We start from the raw sequence: 21,947 nt of genomic DNA, 5'->3' as shown, positions 1-21,947 counted from the left end.
AACCTCAACACCAATGGGCTTTTCTCCCTTTTGTTTCTGTGGTTACTTCAGGTTATATATCACATCTGATGATTTAGAGACACGAAGCACAGATGATAGAAAAGATATAGCATTGTTCTTTATGTGTCTGAGTTACCTCAATCATCATAATATTTTCCAGTCTTGTCCATGTACCTTCAAATTTTCTGTACCATTATGTACATGTACTATATTTTCATCATTCATCTGTTGAAAGGCGTTTAAGTTGCTTGTATTTCCTACTTATTGTGAACTGAGGACAACAAACCATAACTGAGAAAGATCTGTGCAGTAGGATGTTGAGTCCTTTGGAGAAAGGAGTGGTGTAACTGGGTTATATGGTGTACTTATTCTTAACTTTTTAAGGATTCTCTATACTGATTTATAGATTGGCTTTTCTAGTTTGCATTGCTATCAATAATGAATGAGGGTTCCTCTTTCTCCACATCTAACCAGCATTTATTGTCAGATGTTTTTTTATTTATCTTAGCCTTTTTGACTAGGGTGGGATAAAATCTCCAAGTTTTTTAATTTGTATTCCCCTAATTGCTACAGATGAAGAATGCTTTTGGAGATATTTCTTAGCTAATTTTTTTACTTCACTTAAGAACCCTTTATTTGGATCTTGACTTTTTTTTTAGCTCTTTATGTATTCTGGATATTAATACTCTGTCAAATGTGTAGCTGATAGAGTGTCTGCTGCTCTGTGAGCCTTATCTTTTCTTGATTGTTTCATTAGCTGTGCAAAAGCCTTAAGTTTTATAAAGTTCTACTTTTCAATTGTTAGTTTTAATTCCTGAACAAATGTAGTCCTATTTAGAAAGCCATTTCCTACCTCTATATCTTATAAGGTACAGCATATGTTTCTTTTAGCAGTTTTAGGTTTCAAACTGAAGCCGCTGGTATACTTGGGTCTAATTTTTGTTCAGTGTGATAGATATAGGTCTAATTTTATTTTTCTTCATGTGGGCATCCAGTTTTTCCAGAGCCATTTTCTTGAAGATACAATGTATAATTTTGGCCTTTTTGTCTAATACCAAATGACTCTAATAGCATGTACTCATGTTTGGGTTTTCTGTTTTGTTTCACTGGTCTACATGTCACTTTTTGTGCCAGTACCATATTATTTGTAGCACTATAGCTGTACAATAGATCTTCATATCTGGAATGGTAAGTTCTCTAATCTTTATGTATTATCCTGAAATCTCGCTTAACTTATCTATTAGTTATAACTTTTGTGTTAATAATTTTGATAATTTGTTTCTAATAGGGATATCTTTATTTATTTAATTTGATATACAATTGCCTTAGTAGGATACTGGTAAAATAAGAGTTGGTCAATATTACCATTTTGACCAATGTTAGGGGGAAGGCATTATTCTGTCACTATTAAATATGATAACTTTAGAGTTTATATTTGTCTTTTATCAGGTTCAAGAATCTCGTTTCCTCTTTTAAATGTATTTTTGAGAATTTAATGCATAAGTGCACCATATCTGCATCTTTTCTAGCCCTTCTCTCCTATCAAACTCCTTATGAATCCCATCTTCCCAACCATCTAGAATCATGATCTTTTTATCTGTCTGTCTGTTATCTATCTATCCATATATTCATTGGTCCATCCATCCGTCTTCTTTCAGTCTGTGACTATTGGTCAGTCTATCTTTCCCTATGTTTGTCTAGATAAACACACACATAAACACACACAAACAATTGTACACAAAAACCTTTTGATTCCAATTAGTGTTTGCTCTTTCCTTTAATTTTTTTTCACATTTGCACAAGTATGTATGTATGTGTGTATATATTCATCCCAGGGATTGAACTCAGGTCATCAGGCTGAGAAGCAAGCACCTTTACCTGCTTAGCCATCTTGCCAGCTCAAGAATCTCATTTCTATTTACAGTTTGAGGAATAGTTTTTATTATGAAAAAGTGTTGAGTTTTGTCAAATGAGTTTTATGAGTCTATTGATAATAATATCATTGTTTTTGTACTAGTAGTACAGTATAATATTTGAATTGGGGATGTTAAAATAACTTTGCACTACTAGGGTATCTACTTGATTATGATGGATCATCCTTTAAAATGCATTTTGTATTTGTTATTCTAGTATTTTGTTGGGGATTTTTACATCTATAGCCATAAAAGGTAATAGTTTATAGTTTTCTTGTCCTCCAATACTATTGTTCTTTGGGTGTCATACTCTGCCCTTAAAGTGTGAGTTGGAAACTTTTTTCCACCTTTCTTATTTTTTAAGGGAGTTTATGAGGAACTGGTTTTCATCTCTCTTTAAGTTTTTGGTAGAATTCACCAGGGAAGCCATCTGAGCCTGAACTCTTTTTTTGTGGTTAGTTTATTTAGTTGCTAATTCAATTCCTTTACGTGATTGAAGTCTAATTAAATTTTTATTTTCTTCTTTAATGAACTTTGATAGTTTATTACTTTCTACAAATTTATTCATTTTATCTAAATTATATAATTCCAGTGATCTGTTATGTAATTCTGTTGAGCTGTTCTTAACATTCCTCTAAGTGTCATTAGCATACTTTTTTGTCAAATCTTCACAACAAGCTTATTAAAGAGATATTACTTTTATCCTCATATTATAGGTAGGAAACCTAAAACACTGAATTTGCCCAAGATTACCTAGGTTCTAAATGAGGATACAGGATTTGAATCTTGACAAGCTAGCTCCTGACAATGTATGTTCTTATTGTACCTAGATTATCTGAAGACCTGGAGATAACTTCTAAATGTCCTCATCAGGAAAGCCTGGTTTTGTTTTATTTTGTTTTTTGAGACAGGTTTCTCTGTTTAACAGCCCTAGCTGTCCTGGAACTCACTCTGTAGGCTAGGCTGGCCTTGAACCCACAGAGATCCACCTACCTCTGCCTCTCGAGTGCTGGGATTAAAAGGCATGTGCCACCACTTCCCAGCATGAAAACCTGTTTTGTCAAAGAGAATCTTATAAGATATTTCCTTTTAATTAATTGTTATCTTTTATAATACAGTGGTTTAAAAAAATGATTCTAGAGCTATTACCACTTTGTAACTTTAAAAGGTGTCAACACCTTTAAGACAAACAATATCTAGGAGTTTACTTTCTAACTCTTCCTATACCGGTGGTTTGCAGCCTTCTTAATGCCATGACCATTTAATACAGTTCTTCATGTTGTGGGCACCCCAAACCATGCAATTGTTTTGTTGCTACTCTATAACTGTATTTTTGTTACTGTTATGAATAATAATGTAAATATCTATGTTTTCTGATGGTCTTAGGTGACCCCCATCAAACGATTGTTCAATACCCAAAGAGGCCAACCAATGAGTTGAGAATCACCGCCCTACACCCTAGAATCCTATTTCATGTGAATTGAATTGTATGATATGTAATCTTTGGAGGCATTAATATCTGGTGTTCAGGATTGTGGTTTTACCTCCCTTTAGTTCTTATTTTTACTTGTATTCTTTGAATGACTTGATTATGCTGAGTTAATCACTGTCATTAATCATGAAGCCCTATTCAAAGCAGAGCTTTAGATCTGACATCCGTGACATGTTTCGGTTTTGATCTTACTATTCCCTTCTTTGAGAAAACATCTTCTGAATACTCCTTGACACAGAGAATGTTGTTAGATATCATCAATGTTAATTACCAGCTTTCATCTCTCATTAGCCTTCAAACAAAAATAATTTCAACCTGCATTTTGTCAAAGGCATGGTGCTGATAGACAAAGAGAAATAACTGTTTCTAGTGAGAGTGATCAATGCATGTGCAGGTAACTCATCCAATAGTATTAGAATAGAAACTTTGTACATGAATAATGATAGTAAATCATATGTGAGAAAGTATGACATGGATCTTATGGGAAAAGTAGAAAAGTGTAGGAATGTAGGCATAGAAAATATATGGTATGCTACTAACTTGATTTCATATGGTGTGCATCTTTTTGTTACCCTCTGTGCTATCTTGGGGTTGAATGTCTTTGTCTTTCTTTAGTTAATGGGGCAGCAGAATGGAATGATGTGTGAGGACTTAGGAGTTGCATTCTTCTTACCCATACTTTGTTTCCTTTACAGTTCCAAGGTTGGACTTGTCACCTCACTGTCAAATGTGGAGAAACAGTTTATTCTGGATATACCCACCAAGTCTAAAATACTAACTACTCAGGAACCATCTGTCTTTCAAAAGACATTCGTTTTAAATAAGGAACCTGCTACTGAGGAGACACGACTTTTGAAGAAGACATTACAGAGCCGTGCATGCCATCAGAAGACATTTCTAGTGGAGAAGCCGCTAATCTTGCTGGGGGAGACTGGAGACTACAATGAGTTTGATGCAGAGCCCATGACGACTTCTAAAAGGAAGAAGAAGCCAGAAGAAGCAGACATCACTGAGAAGGTAGTATCCTTAGGGAATCAGATGTTTTTTATGATAAGTATTTTTAGAAATGCAGCTTCACCAGAAGGTATTGTTTAGGAAAGACTAAAATTCTCCTAATTATTTTCATCTATAGATGACTGATTTAAAGATGCCTTTCATCAGGAAGTTGACTGTCACCTTGAGTCCATTACCTTTAAAGAATAAATATGTTATACAAGAAGAGAAGTATACTGTTCAGGGGAAGAGTTCAGTCAGGAAGAAATCATTAGGATTAAAGGTGCCAGCTACTAAAGAGAAGTCAGTAATTGGAAAGCCATTTTTCAAGAAAAAGAATCCTACCACCGAGATGAAGTCTTTGTTACAGGAGCCATCTTTACTGCAAGAGAAATGTGACACTCAAGGGGAGGCAAGCATTTTGAAGAAGCCACAGGTGTTGCAAGAGAATACAAATAATAAAGATGACGCTTTAGCAGAGCCAGTTACTTCTAAGGGAAAACATAGTACCAAAGAAGCAACCCACACAAAAAAGCTATCCTCTTTTAAAAATAACCGTGACACTCAGGGGAAAGGCACCCGTGAACATGAGCCATTGTCCTATAAGAACTCCAACACCAAGAAAGATTCCCATTTCCAGGGGCCGTCTGCATTGCCGGGCAAGTGCACTGCTCACGTGAAGGTATCGGCTGTGGAACAGTCCTTGGCTGTGCCAAAGCCTACCACTGAGGAAGAGGTGCAGCATATTCTTGTAGCTCCAGCTTTGAGGAAGTGCCGGAGCATGAAAGAGGCCCCTTACTTGAAGAAGCCTTCACCTTTAAAGAAGGAGCAGCGTCTCAGTAAAAGAAGATGTTTGTTCAATAGCCCTGTAGTACAAGAGCCAGTCACAAGTGAGCCACTGTCCTTTAAGAAGTCTACCACCAAGAAAGAACCCCCTTTCCAGGGGCCATCTGCATTGCGAAAGAGGCACAGTAGTCCAGAGGTATTGTCCAAGTCGAAGAAGCTCTATGGTCCACAAAAGCGGCACATTGAGGAGAAGTCACATGTTCAGTTAGGTTCAGCTTTTAAGAAACGGCGCATCATGGAGGAACCAGCCCCCACTCTGAAGCCTTTAACTTCAGAGATGCAGCAGACTTTTACTCAAGGGACAGTGTTCCATTCTCTAAACCCACGAGTACTATTGACAGACATTTCAAGAGTAGGGTCACTAAGAAAGGAGCCACCGCCCTTTAAGAAAGAAAATACAGCTTTACCGAAAAAAAAGTGCACTACTCATATAATCCCCCTCTGGCCAGCACAGTCAGAGTGGCTGGAAAAAATTGATGAAACTAGGAACTTTCTCTCTAAAAAGCCTGGATCACTTAGGAATGAAACCATAACTAGGTTCCAACAGAATCCATCTTCACTGAATGAAAAGTACTCCATTCCTCAGAAACTATCCCATGCAATGCCATCTGTCTCAGAGGAGACCACCAGTCAAGAAGGGGCATATAGTAATGAATCAGTGACTTCAAATGATGACAAGGAACTCTTCTCTCCAGAGCTATTTTCTCCTTATAGTTGTGCTGATGAAGATACATTGAAATTCCAGAAGTCTTTGGACTTTCAAGAAAAGACTGATAGAAAAAATGACACACACACAAACCTGCTTGCCTCCCAGGACAGTGTTTCCGATGAAGAGTTGTTTTTAAGAAAGCTCTTTTGTAAGGACAGATACCCTTCCTCTGTGGAATCGAGCCAAGAGAAGGCTGCTGCTCTAGAGCAGGAATTTGTCTTAAGGAAAGTGTTGGATGAGAGCAGCAGTGGTGACAATGAGTTTCTTAGTCATCAGCCACCGTGCTTTCAAAACTACTCCAACACTAAGGAGGAGGCCTCAGAGGAACCTTTAAACATTCCGGAGAATATGGCTGTCCATATGGAGTCATCGATCACACAAGGTAATTCTATTAAAGAGGCTGCCGTCAAGAAACACACCACTGACACAGAAACTCAGTCCAAAAAGTTCTTGACCTTGCAGGAGACAACCAGCATTGAGGAGGAAACTCTGAAAGAGCTTGTAGCTTCACAGGAGAAGCCCAGAGCTGAGTTGGTGACTGTTCTGAAGGAGCCACTGGTGGTTGTGAAGAATCCCAGTGTAGAGAAGATAGCCTTGATCTCTCAGGAGAAACAACTCAGTAATGTAGAGGATGAAGTATTGGAATTGGTGGAGAAACCTACTGCGAAAGAATCTACTCTGGAGGAGCCCTTGGTCTTGCAGGAGAGCCCTAGCACTAAAACAGAGGCTAGCCCGAAGGAAGCATTGGCCTTGAAAGAGAATCCCAGCACTGAGAAGGCAAGCTGCAAGGAGTCTTTGACCTTTGATCATAAGGCTGACATTGAGAAGGATGATGTAACCAGAAAGACACCAACTGTTGAGGAGTCCACAGTGACACTAACATTGAATGAGGGACTCACTGCTGCAGACCAATTGTCCTTCTCAGATCTACTACCTTTGGAAGACACTATTGTTATTGACAGCGAGGATTTTTCCAAATCATTCCTTATCTTTCCACCTGAGACTAACCCTAAGGTGTCCAGCAATGCTTTAGCATCCAAACCAGACAATTCCAGTGCTGCCATGCCCTGTGTAGAGAACTTCAGTCCTCTCATGAGTTCTAGTCCATATGACTCTGACTCCGAATACTCTCAGTCAACTCAGGGCATAACACTTCCTGAGGTATTTACTTCTCTATTTCCTTAAATTAGATACGGTATTTTATCTAATTTAGGTAAGGTGCTTTATATAATTTGAGAAAAACTATCTTTTTGAAAGATAGTTTTTTATTTGGTTTCGGATATTGAAACTAGGGCAAAGCACATGCTCTGCCATAAGTTCACAACCCTAACCCCCAAAGGGATTATTTAAGAAATATTCTAATAAAGTGTATTTGTATGTATGTGTCTGTCTGTCTGTCTATGCATGTGAGCTCACTTGCCTGTATAAAGCAGAGGCATTGAAAACCCTTCGAGTTGGAGTTATAGTCAGTTGTGAGCTGCCCAGAATGGGTGCTGGGAACTGAACTCGGGTTCTGTGCAAGAGCAATGTGTGCTTTTAGCCACTGAGCCATCGTTCAAATACCTTAAAAGTTTTCTTTTTATGTGCTGCTTAAGCAGCTAAGCAGTGTGTACTGTGTTGGGGAAGGAGCCTCCACTCCGTGAGAGATGATATTTCTTTGATTACCTTCTGATTTTATTTAATGAGAGGTAATACATAATCTTCTGTTTCTCATCTTTCATACCCTGAGGTTACTCACGAAATGGAAAAAATTACTAGGTGCTTTGAAATTCTCCTCTTATATCAAATTGATACTGTAGAATATCTTTAATTTCCAATTTTATAGTTATGAAGCTTATCAGTAAGAAAGTATTTATGCTTATTAAGACCAAGAATATTGAAATATATATCCCACGGAGGGAAATATTTAAGTTATAAATTACAAGAAAGAAAGTTGATGGAGAAACATCCCCTATTTAGAAGCAAAGTAACTTAGATAAAGGTTTAGATGCAGGAAAAAAGCTACTAAGATGAGTCAGAGCAGATCAAAGTATTGGGGCATAACATGAGATGTTAGAAGGCAGTTGACATAGCTGAAATAACAAAGTAAAACTGTCATAAGAGAGGTTTGTATTGGGGCTAGAGAGTTGGCTCAGTAGTTAAGAATACTTGCTGCTTCTGTAGAGGACTCAGGTTTGGTTCCCAGCACCTACATGGCTTCTGACAACTGAATTAGATCTTCCAGGGAGATCTAATGCCTTCTGGCCTCCACAGACACTGCATGTACATGTGCACATACACAGCATATGTGGAGAACAGGCATATACTAGGCAAATATTGATTGCTGGACAGTATGAAGATTGTAGGGCTAAAACATGATCTGTAATAGTCCAAAACACTTGAAACTTGGGGAACAATGGTAGAAGACAGTGAAGCAAAATGAGTATGTATGAACTAAGCTTTCTTTTAACTCTTTCCTAATGTCCTTTAGATAATTTCTTTCTCCTTCTTTTTAAAATTTTTATTATTATTATTATTTCTACCCTAACTGCTGTCTCTCTCCCTTCTTTCCTCCCAGTTTCTGCCCCCACCCTCCCTATGCCCCCTCATCCACTCCTCCTCAGTTTCTATTCAGAAAATGTCAGGCCTCCCAAGAATATCAACCAGACATGTTATATCATGTTGCATGTCTACTAGGCACCTTGTCTCCTGTTGAGGCTGAACAAGGCAACACAGTAGAAAGGAAGGGTCCCAAAAGCAGGCAAAAGAGTCAGAGACAGCCCCTGCTTCCACTGTTAGGAGTTCCACAAGAAGACCAAGGTACACAACTGTAACATGTGCAGAGGGCCTAGGTCAGACCCACACAGGCTCCCTGGTTGTCGGTTCAGTCTCTGTGAGCCCAGGTTAGTTGATTCTGTGGGTTCTCTTGTGATGTCCTTGATCCCTCAGGCTCCCATAATCCTTCCTCCGCTCTTCTGCAGGATTCCCCGTAGCTCTGCCTAGTGTTTGGCTGTGAATCTCTGCTTCTGTTTCCATTAGTTGCTGGGTGAAGCCTCTCTGATGACAACTGGGCTGGGCACCAATCTATGAGTATAGCAGAATATAGTTAGGCATCGTTACATTGACATTTTTTCTAGTCATGTTTGATTCTATTCTAGGTCTCTGGGCCACCCAGCCTCTTGGTCCTGGCACTCAGGGCAGTATCAGGGGTGGGTTCTCTCTCATGGCATGGATCTCAGGCTGGACCAGTTACTGGTTAGCCACTCCCACAATTTTTGTGCCATCTTTACTCCAGCACATCTTGTAGGCAGGAATGAAGGAGAGAATTTTTTAAGCTAAAATTGATATAGAGTAAAAATGCACAAATCATCAATACAAACAAATACATTAACATGCACAAAACATTTTCACTATCTACCTCTAGAAAGTTCCCTCTGACCCTTTTTAGTCTCCTGCCAAAATAATCATGGTTGAATGCCTGATAGATGGAACCATAGAACATGTGCTTAAAATGTTTGTCTTTTCTTCTAATAGATAATCACACTGGATGACAGTGACTCATTGGAAAGGATTGAAAGGGAAGACAGGAATCCCGCATGCAACTCTGTATATATCAAGGAAATCTTCTCTTACTTGAAGAAGAGAGAGGTGGGTCTGTAGGTTCCTGGAGGTGGACAGTGATTTCTATTTCTCATTTTCTTCTCATTCTCTCCTTCAGCATATAAATTGAAGTGGGGGCTGATAATGATGTTGAAAATGACAATATCTGTGAATAGCATCTATTGGTAGTGTATTGTAAGTTGATCATTACAGTAAAGAATTTGTAGACATTATCTTAACTCTTCCAAAATTTCTTGATGGTACAGATTATTATCTCCTTTTAAAAATTTAAGAGAAACAACTCAGAGTCATCCATATTACATAGTAGAATTGAAATAGAAACAAATGTCTGATTACCATGAAGACCATGACCTTGCAACATCTAACTGCTGATCAGACAGTCTAAGATAAAAATCATAAGTAGCTTATCTCTGAGTAAGTTCTGTAAAAGATCTTTTTTTCCTTGTTTTTCTGTGTTTCTGACATTATATGTAATAATCACACCCCCTGTTTCAACTTTTCAATTTGGTGCAGTATTCTTTGCCTTTGAAAATGAAAGCCTGCTTTAAATATTCATTAGTTACAAATTTTATTCTCTTTTTTCAATGAAATCGGTAATGACAAGATTATCTACCAAATAGAAGTTTGAGCAGACTCTTTATATGATGGTGAATGAATATCTCACACTCTCTCTAGAGAGAATTGATTATCTGAGTCCATGCCTTTTCTAATATGCAGATACCTCTTGACATATGAAGAAGATAGCATCTAGCCTTTTCTAATATGCAGATACCTCTTGACATATGAAGAAGATAGCATCTAAATAAACTCACTGTAAATTGAAATATACACTCCCAGCCACAATGTTCACTGTAAAATGTAGATTGATAAAGCTACCCAGTAGTGAGACAGAGATACAGAGGGGTGGAAGGAGAGAGAGAGGTTTGTATTACATATTTTTAGCCTTGAAAAAGATCAAAATTAAGAACCAGTAATTGTGTTTCTGCTGAATGTGTGTTGCTTTACATCTACCATAAAGTATAAAAATTAAGTTGAAATAATTCAGGACTATCTGTTCCTCAGAGAAATCAAGAGATAGCTCTGTTGTTGATTTTTAAGTTGAGTCTTAGCTTAGCAGTATCGGATGAAATCTGAATTTTTTCCTGTTTCCTACTTTTTTTGAAAACAAATTTTTCATACATTATATTCTTTTTAAAGTAATATAAGTTGTAATTTTTATTTCCTTAGGAATTAGAGTTGATTTTTTTCATCCAAAGCTGATAGAACATTTTGCAAAGCAGCAATTGCCCATTTCTCTAACACAACTACTCAACAGTTTGGTTAGATTCTGACACTGAGCACCCAAATTTCATATCAGCTTCCTCAGATAAAGGGCTCATTTACACAGTAATGCACCAACTCCATACGTCAAATGTAGACAAGGTATACAGGATGCCCATATTTCTACCCATTTGATAACAAATTTCACATTTCCTAGGATTTCTCATACTATTAATTGGATCTAGAATGTTCCACAAAGGTTCAGTTCCTAACTTGAAATGATACTGTGAGGTAGCATAACCTTTAGGAGATTCATTTTAAGATGAGATTCAGTGTCTAACACAAATGCCTCCTCTTATGGGAAACTTGCCCCATGATGCAAAAGAATACAGGTGTCACTTTGCTGTTGCTTTGTCAGTCTTTTTTGAGACCCTGTAGGTTCTATGACAGCAATAAAAAGTCTGTCTTATTTTTGTTCTCTGTGATAGGGCCCAGCATATTTTGTTGCTGAGCAAATGTTTGTTGAATGAGCCTCATTTTCATATATCTAAGGCTTATGAAGCTAAGTAAAAATCAAGACATTAGTAAGACCTGACTGGTGAAACTAAGGGGAGGAAAGCATCCTTGCAAAGGGAATAGGATGGATGGAAGTCAAGAAAAATCCTAAAGACTAAAGCTGGGAAGCGTAAAGGAAAGGACTGGGCATGATACTAATGCTGTGTGGTATGATGATATCACTGCTGTGACACTGGCCACAGACAGTGGTTAAGATAGATACAGTATACTCTATGTAAGTCTCAGAATGATGTCTCTAGTTATAACACACTTTCCTGTCCTTTAATGGTCAGTTTCCACATTTCATTCCATGAGGGGCTGTTATCCAATTGGGAGATGTGCATTATTTATAATTATTTTTTATTTTTGTTTTGCTGGTGTAACTGTTTTGCATGCATGCAAGTGCATGGTGTGTGTGCAGTGTCTGCCAAGCCAGAAGCAGGCGTTGGATCCCTTGGAGCTAGACTTATTTATTGGATTGTGAACCACCATCACGCGGGTGCTGAGAATGGAACCTGAGTCTTCTGCAATAGTAGTAATTGCTCTTAACCACTGACATTAGCTACAACCTCAAGATCTAAACTTCCTGTTGTTTTTGTTCATTGGATATTGCTGTAGGCTGTTATCAGAACCTGTTATTGTACTATCTTTTCATTGTTCCTAATTGTAAAAAATCATACATACTATTAAAAAATCCATTGGTTACATTTTCTGCTCTTTATGCAACTCATAAACTTTTTTTTTTAAAAAAAGAACACTTAACAATGATGATTCATTTTAGAATTATGATGCAGTGAAAATGTACAAATTTCTCGGTGTTTTCAAATTCTTAGTATGTTATTCTGAGATTGGGGGACAATAAATAAGTATTCTAAGATAAAAAAAGATGAGATTTGATTATCAAAAGAATGCTTGTAGAGGGCATTTTGGGACCATAGCCCCTTGGGTGTCTGTGCTTCCAGGCTGCTATATGTTCCTGGCATCATGGACTACTTTACCATGTCAATCATACTTCGTAGAGTATATTCTAGTCATGGTTTTCCCTTCATCATTTACTCCCAGGTCCTTCCTGCCTCCCTACCAACTCCATGCCTTCTTTCTCTTTCTCTGGAATTTTTTTAAATTTCATATATTTTATTAATTATTTGAGAATTTCTTTTTTCTGTTTTAAAGGTTTTTATTATTTCAGAATTCTATGCATGCTATAATGCATTTTTAAAAACAATCTTTTCTCATTTTACAGACCAATCGCAGTTTCCCCTCACATCCTCCCATTCCCTCCACTTTCTCCCCACCACACATCCATCCACTCCTCAGAGAGGGTAAGGCTTCCCATGGGGAGTCAACAAAGTCTGGTACATCACTTTGAGGCAGGACCGAGACCCTCCTTCCTATACTTAGAGCCCAAAGAGAATGGGCTCCAAAAAGCCAGTTCAAGCACTAGGGATAAATGGTCCCACTGCCAGTGTGGCCCTACAGACTGCCTAAGCCACACAACTGTCACCCACATTTAGAGGGCCTAGTTGGGTCCTATGCAGGGTTCCCCGCTGTCAGTCCAGGGTCAGTCAGTGCATTTTGATCATATTTACACTCCTTCCCAGCTCCTCCTAGATCCGTCCCTACCTCCATAAGCACCAACTGAGCCCATCAAAGTCCCATATGTGTTGCCCTAATATTATTTCTTGGCCACTCGTGGAGCATAGTTGATATACCAAGAATCACATTCTTAAGAAAATTGAGATTTCCTTTCCCAGAAGCTATAGGTTATCAATAGTTCCTCAGCTGAGGTGGAATTTCATGACCACTTCCTGCCTCCATGCTGGGATTTTATCTGGGTAGAGTTTGTGCAGGCCTACTGCATGCCACCAAAACCACTAGCTATTAGGCCTGGAAAACACTGTTTCAATCATCCCTGACTCTTGGGTGTCTGGGCTTCCCTCTTTTCCTTCCTTCCCTCCTTCCCTTCCCTTCCTTCCCTTCCCTTCCTTCCCTTCCTTCCTTCCTTCCTCCCTCCCTCCCTCCCTCCCTCCCTCCCTCCCTCCCTCCCTCCCTCCCTCCCTCCCTCCCTTCTTTCCTTTCTTTCTTTCCTTCCTTCCTTCCTTCCTTCCTTCCTTCCTTCCTTCCTTCCTTCCTTCCTTCCTTCCTTCCTTCCTTCCTTCCTTCCTTTCTTTCTTTCTTTCTTTCTTTCTTTCTTTCGACAGGGTTTCTCTGTGGTTTTGGAGCCTGTCCTGGAACTAACTCTTGTAGACCAGGCTGGTCTCAAACTCACAGAGATCTGCCTGCCTCTGCCACCCAAGTGCTGGGATTAAAGGTGTGTGCCACCACCACCTGGCTTCTACCCCCTTTTCACCAAGTATCTCTGAGCCATTTGGTACTGAGTATTCCACGGTGTCTTATTTTGGGCACATTGACCAGTTGCGGGTTTGAGTTAATTGCCTTCTACTAAAGGAAGAAGCTTCTCTGATGAGGGTTGAGAGATGTATGTAATCTATGGATGTAATAGTAAGACCATTCCCTTGTTTTTGGCCCCAAATAATGGTGCCAAGTATGGCTTCTGACTTGTGGAGCAGGCCTTAAAACCAATCAGAGCATGTTTGGTTACTTCCATAGCATCCAGTCCACTATTGGGCCAGGTGAAATATCTTGCTATTATTATTATGGCTTGCAAGGTTCTCAGTTGGGTAAGACTGATGATTAATTTTCTTCTCTGGTAATAGGCACACCACTTTCCAGAACTAAGAAAGCTGGCCAGTAGAGATGAAGCTTTAAGGTCACGATTTTTTTCATCTTCTATTATTACGGCGTGAGGTTTTTTGTTTGTTTTTGTGATGTGACCTAGGTATCTGGAATTAAATGTTGGTGGTTTTTCTTGGTATAGATACGGGCTCTTATCTTTGTTGTGTGGGTATTTATTGCTACTACAATTTATCAGGTTATGGTTTAGCTGAGTGGTGTTTGGAACTCAGTATTGGGGCAACTCTGTTGATGTTTAAATGGGATGTCATAAGCAGTCCCATTTAAAGTAGAATAGGTACAACTTCTGAGCCCAGGAGAAGACCATCTGTAGCTAGAAGATTCTCATGGCTGATCTTTAGAAGTCTATGAGAGCTCACTCATCCAGTTGTACATGTTGTCCTTGGGTAGCAGAAACTGGAATCTCAACGGGAGTGGGAGGTGCTCCCTGAAGGTAGGGCACAGAATGCTATGCCATTTTGGGTGGAGGTGGGTAGGATGTAGGCTGTACTGAAGTTCTATACCTGGGGCTGTACTCACAGGAGCCATGAGATCTCTAGGTAGCACAGTAGGTAGGGTGACTCATAGACTAGCTCTGTGTTTCATGCCTGAGTTTGAGCTCATATGGTATCACCTAGTCCACAGAATTGCCAGTGGGGTAGCTGAGGGGCCAGGCAGGTAGGTAGACTGGCTCTGGTGGGTCTCATTGGAAATTTTGACATAAATGTAGACACCAAGCTTAGTTTTCTAAATTAAAATATGAAGCTTTACAAGACATTTGAGTGAGTCCTACATATGTATATCAAAGTTGAAAAGCATTGGTCTGCACGACATGGTATTGTGTTTTAGACTGAATTGCAAGGAAGTATTGCAACTCTTTTAGTATTCCTTGGCAACCAAGGGTGGGTTCCCCTTTATCTCTTCTGACAATATCTTTTTATTTTATTTTATTTTTTCTTTATTTTACATTCCAACCACAGTTATCCCTCCTACTTCTCCCGCCCATCCCCATTCACTCCTCCCAACAGGTAAGGGCTCCCGTGGGTCGTAAAGCTTGGACTATCTTAGGGGCTCCTGGCAGTAGGACCAGGAACTATTTCTAGTGCATGAACTAGCCTGTTGGAGCCCATTCCCTATGGTGGAATGCCATGCTCAGCCTTAATGCAGTGTGTGTGGGGGGGTCCTGCCTCGACTTAATGTGCTAGACACTTAAATATATGTCCATTTCCCAAAGATAGCTTGAACTTGTTCAGAAAAGAACACTCTAATGTGCTCACATCTGATACCAGTTGAAAGTAGTGCATTAGAATCATGAAAAGGAGTTAATTGTTAAAATTTTGAAATATAAGAATAGTTTATTAACATTTTTTTTCAACAATGCCAGGACAAGTTCATAGTTGAGAAATACATGGAGCGGCAGTTGGAGCTCACCAGTACGATGAGAGCCATTGTTGTGGACTGGCTGGTGGAAGTACAGGTATGCCTGGTAGCTGCTGCCTTGAGAAGCTGTTGTTCTCTTTTTCAGTTCAAATCAAACATGCTAAAAACTTACTGGATCTGTAGAGCTGAAGAAACCATAGTTACTGAGTTCTAGAAATTTATTATGTGGATGCAAAATAAGACAGAAAGACAAGTAAACACAATATAAAATCTGATGGCTGCTACTAGTATTTGGCTTATATGTTCATGATTTGGTCGATCGGCTTCTGATTGACTGTAAATTCAGCATCTTTGATTGATTGATACTCAGTTGTTTCGTTACAAGGTGGGGTTGCAACATTTACAGCTTGTAGTTCACTATACAGAGAGTCTGCTTTGGCTAAACTTGTTCAAATACAGAGGATGGATTAAGGCCAATTACTTTGTTACAGTATTCTCTAGGGGTAATAAGTATATGTTATTTGAAGTGTATCTTTCTAGACCATTTTCTGTATATTTTGTGGTTAAGGTTCTGCTGTCTCTTGTTTATGTCAATAATACACATTCAACCTTAAACCTTAAATCCTTCTGCCTCAGCTTTCTGAGTATTGAGATCACAGGCCTGTGCTACTATATATACACCTGTGTTTCTTAAAAACAAGCACATCTCATGATGAATGTTGTGGTACAAGCCTGTAGTCCCTATATTTGGGAGCTGGAGGCAGCAGATCAAGAGAGTAATGTCATCTTCAGCTTCACAGCAAGTTTGAAGTCAGTGTGGGCTATATGAGTCCCCACGTCAAAACAGTTACACACACACACACACACACACACACACGTAATCCAAGTAATGTTTTCTTATAAATATAGATCTATTGTGCTCTTTTTAAAGGCTCTATGATTCTCTCATCTGTATAAAATCTTGATTTAGCTAACTAGCCTTTTAACATAACTGGTCTAATAACTTCCCCAAGATAGGATTAAATAGTATGTTTCAATTCACTTCTTTCTGCTTCTAATTTTATAAATCTAAACGTTTAGGTCTATATTAGTCTTATCTAGTGTGTTGTATTACTTTTGAATTAAAAAGTCTGTGTAGCTCTGATTTCTATATTGTAATATTGCAAGATTATATTGCAAGACCTTTAAATCTAAATGTTTACTCTTTGGCTCCAAGAATTTTTATCTGTTTTCTACCTTTTTTTCTTTTGCTTTCTTGTTTAAAACCTTGCATTAATGGCTGACTTTGAAGAGGCTGAAGAAAGCAATCAGCTCTGCTACCTATTAAACTCTCTCAGCAGATTATCTGCAAATGGCTTAGCACCAGGTTTCATGGTGGAGCCAGTAGGAATGGAGCAGGAAAGAACTTGCTTTTACCTTCTGTTACACCCCATTTCCTGGGATAGAAGGCTAGTAAATCCAAACGTGAGCATCCAAGTGGAACCCCAGCCTACACACAAAAGGCTGAGCACGATAGTATGTCTGTAATCCCAGTACTGAAAGGGTGAGGAATGACAGATCTCTGTAGCTCACTGGTTACCTGGCCTAGCAGAATCAGCGAGCTGCGAATCCCATTGAGAGATTGTCTGAAAGACTAAGGTAGATGGCACCCGAGGACAATACCTGAGGTTGACCTCTAACCTCTACATGTGCACACACTGCACTACGTACATGTTCACTCATGCATATATGTGAAAACACACAGGACTATCATTCATATATTACCCATGTATTTATTTGTTGCCATGTAATACCAGCATGCAGGAACAGGTGTGTACGCAGGGAAGCATTGGCTGTGCCTTTTTCTCACAGAGACATTATCCTTAGACACTGCTTCCCATTTCTGTCATCATTTATTTATTTATGACTATCTGTTTTCAATTTGCTACTTAAGATTGTAGCCATTACTTTTCACCTAGATGAGCTCTTCCCATACCTATCTTAAGACATTCATTTGGATACTGTGAATAGCAAAATAAAATACCCATGTCAGAATGCCTAGACTATGCGAAAATGTTAAAGTTGCTAATCAGCTGAATTTAAGATAGGCCAGTGATCTCAGATTATTAGAGTGAACCGAATGTATTTTCAGGTGTCCTTAAATGTGGAACAGGGAGATTGGGTGATATAATATGAGAAATATTTGTCTGGTTATTCATAGGTTTGGGAGATAAAGGGGACAACAGACCAAAAATTATGAGTTGCCTCTACAAACTAAAAAAGAAAGACAATATATTCTTTACTAGAACTTCTAGAAAGAAAGATAGACCTGTTACAAACTTGACTTTTAGCCCTGTATCTTATTAGAGATCAAGGAGGAAGAGGGTATATGGAGTCAAGACACTCGCAACCACTGTCTAGCTTGTAAGGTTTATTATCTGTTTGAAGGATAATTACAGATAATTGCAAGGTCCTTAAAGAGGTTAGACAGCAGTATATTTCAGTATCATTCTGAAGTAGTTTCCACATTTCTAGCAGAGTACAAACTGGCTAGGGTTATCTTTGATGCTCCAGACAGTCAAGGTTTCTAGATTTATCTGGAGATGGCTGTTTGTTTGGAAAATATGCAAATTCCTATCTTATTTGTTCCTTCAGTCATCCTTTCAGATGAGTAATGAGACCCTGCATTTGGCGGTGAAGCTAATGGATTGCTACCTAATGAAGGCACAATGCAAGAAGGATAACCTACAGTTCCTTGGTTCCACTGTCTACATGATTGCAGCCAAATTTGAGGTGACTCTGAGTCCTTAAGGTCTGAGGGGGAACTTATTAAATATCCATCCTAAACAGAGAATGAGTATATATATGTAAACTTGTGTATATGCATCTCTATAAATTTATTTATATGTGTATATAAATTATATGAATGTATGTATGCAGATACTTTTCTTACCAAATGTTTGTCTATTTCCTCAACTCTGGAAAGTTCTTGGTTGTCTCTGGTGGTATATTTGCCCTGGGAGCAGCAAGGTTCACTTGTTTAGACTTTAAAGATACCTTATGGGCACAGGTGCCTAATTTGATTGATAGTTCTGTTACAAACTTCCTGCTCAATTATGATTTTCTACCCTCTTCCCAAGCTTTTCTTGTTCCACCAGCTATATCCTTGTCTAAGGAAATCTATCTGCATCTCTAATAAAACAAAGTAGAGTTTTATTAGACTAGTCTAGGAGGCAATTAATGTAAAATGGTTTGGTATAGATTATAGTGAGTCTAAAATGGTTTAGGTGAAATAGTTATTTTTGAAGTAACAGTATAAAGACAACTGGCCTTTTCTTCATGACCATAATACATCTAGTTAACCTAATTCTTTCATTTAGGAGGTAGTAATTTATGTTAAAAGGTTCAAAAACTTTGGAACTATTTTTTCTTTTGATGTGTCATTTGCCCCCCCCCCACTTTCATTTTTGTGCATCTGCTCCCTCTCCTCCATTTTCCTAGCTACCTACTTCCTTTTCTACCTTCTCTGTCCCTCCCTCCCTATCTTATTTCTTTCCTGCTGTAAGCACCCCTTGGTAATTATCATTAGAGATACTGTCCTGTATCTTATTTTCAAAGCCTGGGCCTAGAAAAAGTAAGAAGAAAGGCAAAGGGGAACGGCTTACTTTATCAAGCTTTGGAAACCGAAGTACCTTTCTTCCTGTTGTCAGAACAGAAGGCATCGACTAGGCCAATGGAAGAAGGGTGTCTTCCTCTTACTAGAAATATTGGAAGATTTTTTAAAAGGATTTATTTCTATTTCCTAATAATCTGTATATGTCTGTATGGGAGGCTGCACATGTGAGGTAGGAATCCATGGAACCAATGGTGTCATATGTCTTGGGAACTGAGTTTACAGGCAGCTGTGAGCTGGTTGATGTGAATACTAAGAACCAAATCTCGGTCTTCTGAAATAGCAGTAGGCACTCTTAACTACTGGGCCATTTTTTTCTACCCCTGAAAGTGTTTTCAATTATAAAAATTGAATTCAAATATAACATTATTTATCCACTCCCTTTTCTTCCTTAATCCCTCCAAACCCCTTTACTCCATTTCAAATTCATGGCCTCCTTTCATTTGATTATTATTCTTTATATGCATCCATGCATAAATATAAAAATACAGCCTGCTGGTTCCATTTAATATTGCTTGTATGAACGTGATTTCAGAGCTGACCACTTGGTATTGGATAACCAATTAGGGGGCTCATCTCTGAGAAAGACAAATTCTCCCTCTCTCAGCGGTTAGTTCTTTGTGTAGGAGTGGGGCTTGTGAGATTCCCCTTTCACATTTGCATGTCTGTTAGCATTGCCATTGTTCAGGTTTTGCTGAGGCAGCCACACTGTTGAGATTTCATGGACACAGGTTTCCTGTCATTTCTAGGAGACACATCTCACAGCAGCTTTCCTGGTCCTCCGTCTCTTACAGTCTTTCCTTCCGTCCTCCCACAATATTCCCCAAACCTTATGCGCAGGATATATAGCTTTGTGCTATAGATATATCAGCTGGGGGTAGGCACCCCGTGATCATTTGATTTCTGTATCTTGACCATTTATGGTTTTCTCTAATGCTCTCCACGTGCTGCAAAGAGAAGCTTCTTAGATGAAAGGTGATAATTACACTGATCTGTGGGATAAGGATAAGTTTTAGAGTGCAGTTAGGAATTATGCCAGTCTAGTAAAGCAGCATAGGTTCTTAGGTTCTTCTCTAAGATCAATAACCTCACTAGCTCTGGGAAGTTGGCTGGCTTTCCAGTAGCAGACATTATGTTCTTCCTGTTGAAGGGCCTTAAGTCTAATTAGACAGCTGTTGCTTACCACGAAGATAGGACTGTCACTATTGTACTTTTAGGGATCTCGTGACATGCTGGTTGTTGTTTTGGTTTACAGACATCCTAGCTGGGTAGACTGTTGGGTGCTTCCCTCCTTTGGCAGCTTGCATAGTACCTCCTGGTACTATGAAAGCTCGACCTCAGGGAGGAAGCTTTCAGGTCAAATACAGCTCAAATTCTTCCTCCAGAGTTGTGTGTGTCCAAAATATGTGGTGTCTTCAGCAACAGGGATGTTATTTCAATCTCTGGGAGGTGGCCAAGGTTAACAGAAGTAGCTTGTGTTGACTTGGGAGTTTCCTGGATTACTCTGACCAACAGCTTCATGAAAGGTGGTTCTGGGAGATTTGCTAGATAGTCTGTGGCTGTCAGAGGAGCATTACAAAACAACTGACAGTAAGTACTAGTGAGGATATGGGAAAGGGGATCCCCAGTTCACTGTTAATGAGAAGGCAAACTAGTACAACCATTCTAGAATTAAGCTGGGACAATCCTCAAATTGCTAAAAATAAATGAACCATACGACCCACCTATAATGCTCCTTGGCATATATCCAAAGAAATTTACATTCCTACTTCACAAATAATGTGTTCCACAACATATATTGTGTCCCTATTCACAATAGTTAAGAAATGGAAACAACCTAAATGTCTTTCAATAGATGAATAGATACTGAAAATATAGCATGTATACATAATGGAATACTATTCAGCTGTAAAGAAAAAATGAAATCGTGAAATTTTCAGGTAAACAGATGGGACTAGAAAATAGTAAATTGAGTGAAGTAACCCACACCAAGAAAGATAAATGCCACATATTCTCTGATTTGTGAGTTTCAGCTCCAAATCTTCAACTGTGAATATATCCTGGACTAACTGCAAAAATCAGGAATGTAAAAATTGACCATGGGAGGAGGGAACTAGAGTGTGGAATATCACGATACAGGTGACCTGAAGGAGTTTTTAAGGGAGATGTGGGAATGAGATTGTTGTGGAAGAAAGGGACAAGTGACATGGGAATATGTGAACCTAATGAAGTCATAAGCAGAGGACGAATAGAGGGAATGGGAGAAAAACAGGAGGGAAGGACAGTAAGGAGGTAAAGAGGATAGTATGTCTGGAGTGGACAGTGAGCTCTAGGTTAAGTAAAAGCTTTGAAGGGTCTTTCTATATACTCATGATTTCCCAAACCATTGTTCAACCTTTAGAGAACAGAGGACGGGAGGTATTCCTCCAGAGAACAGAGGATGGGAGGTATTCCTCCAGAGATGGTGTGAAATATTCCCAGCACAGCATTTCAAACTCTCCTCTCCATCCTACTATGAATATTTTCTCTAGCTCTAGCTCATTTTTATTTGACTTCCTTCTGTTCCTTTCCCATAGCAAGCTTTAGATAATCTCTATTCTCATTCCCGATTCCCACCCATCCTGATCTCAGAAGTTGTGTCATGTTAGGCTGCTTTTTGCATTGTAAGAGATCAAAACATTTAGACCCTTCATCTGCCTGATGTTGATACAGTTTAGAGACAAGCAACTATTCTTTTTCTATTTTGTTTTTTCTTTCTGTTGAGAAACTCAAATAAACTAACACTGACTCTCAGATCTGCCCTGAAAGTCTCTG

The 21,947-nt window shown here is 38.9% G+C and overlaps 1 protein-coding gene across 1 annotated transcript in view; it reads left to right on the top strand.

The window, feature by feature from the left end:
* Positions 1-21,947, top strand: part of Ccnb3 (cyclin B3) — a 58,750-nt gene that overhangs the window by 29,100 nt on the left and 7,703 nt on the right. The window contains exons 5-9 of the mRNA XM_057759612.1: positions 4,101-4,422; positions 4,538-7,114; positions 9,467-9,580; positions 15,486-15,578; positions 18,116-18,253. Of these exons, the coding sequence (XP_057615595.1) occupies positions 4,101-4,422; positions 4,538-7,114; positions 9,467-9,580; positions 15,486-15,578; positions 18,116-18,253 (3,244 nt within the window). The remainder of the gene's footprint in view (positions 1-4,100; positions 4,423-4,537; positions 7,115-9,466; positions 9,581-15,485; positions 15,579-18,115; positions 18,254-21,947) is intronic.

The sequence above is a fragment of the Chionomys nivalis genome, chromosome X, assembly GCF_950005125.1.
Source record: "Chionomys nivalis chromosome X, mChiNiv1.1, whole genome shotgun sequence".
Taxonomy (NCBI): Eukaryota; Metazoa; Chordata; class Mammalia; order Rodentia; family Cricetidae; genus Chionomys; species Chionomys nivalis.
The sequence above is the reverse complement of the archived record's forward strand: the minus strand, read 5'-3'. Positions and strand labels throughout refer to the sequence as shown.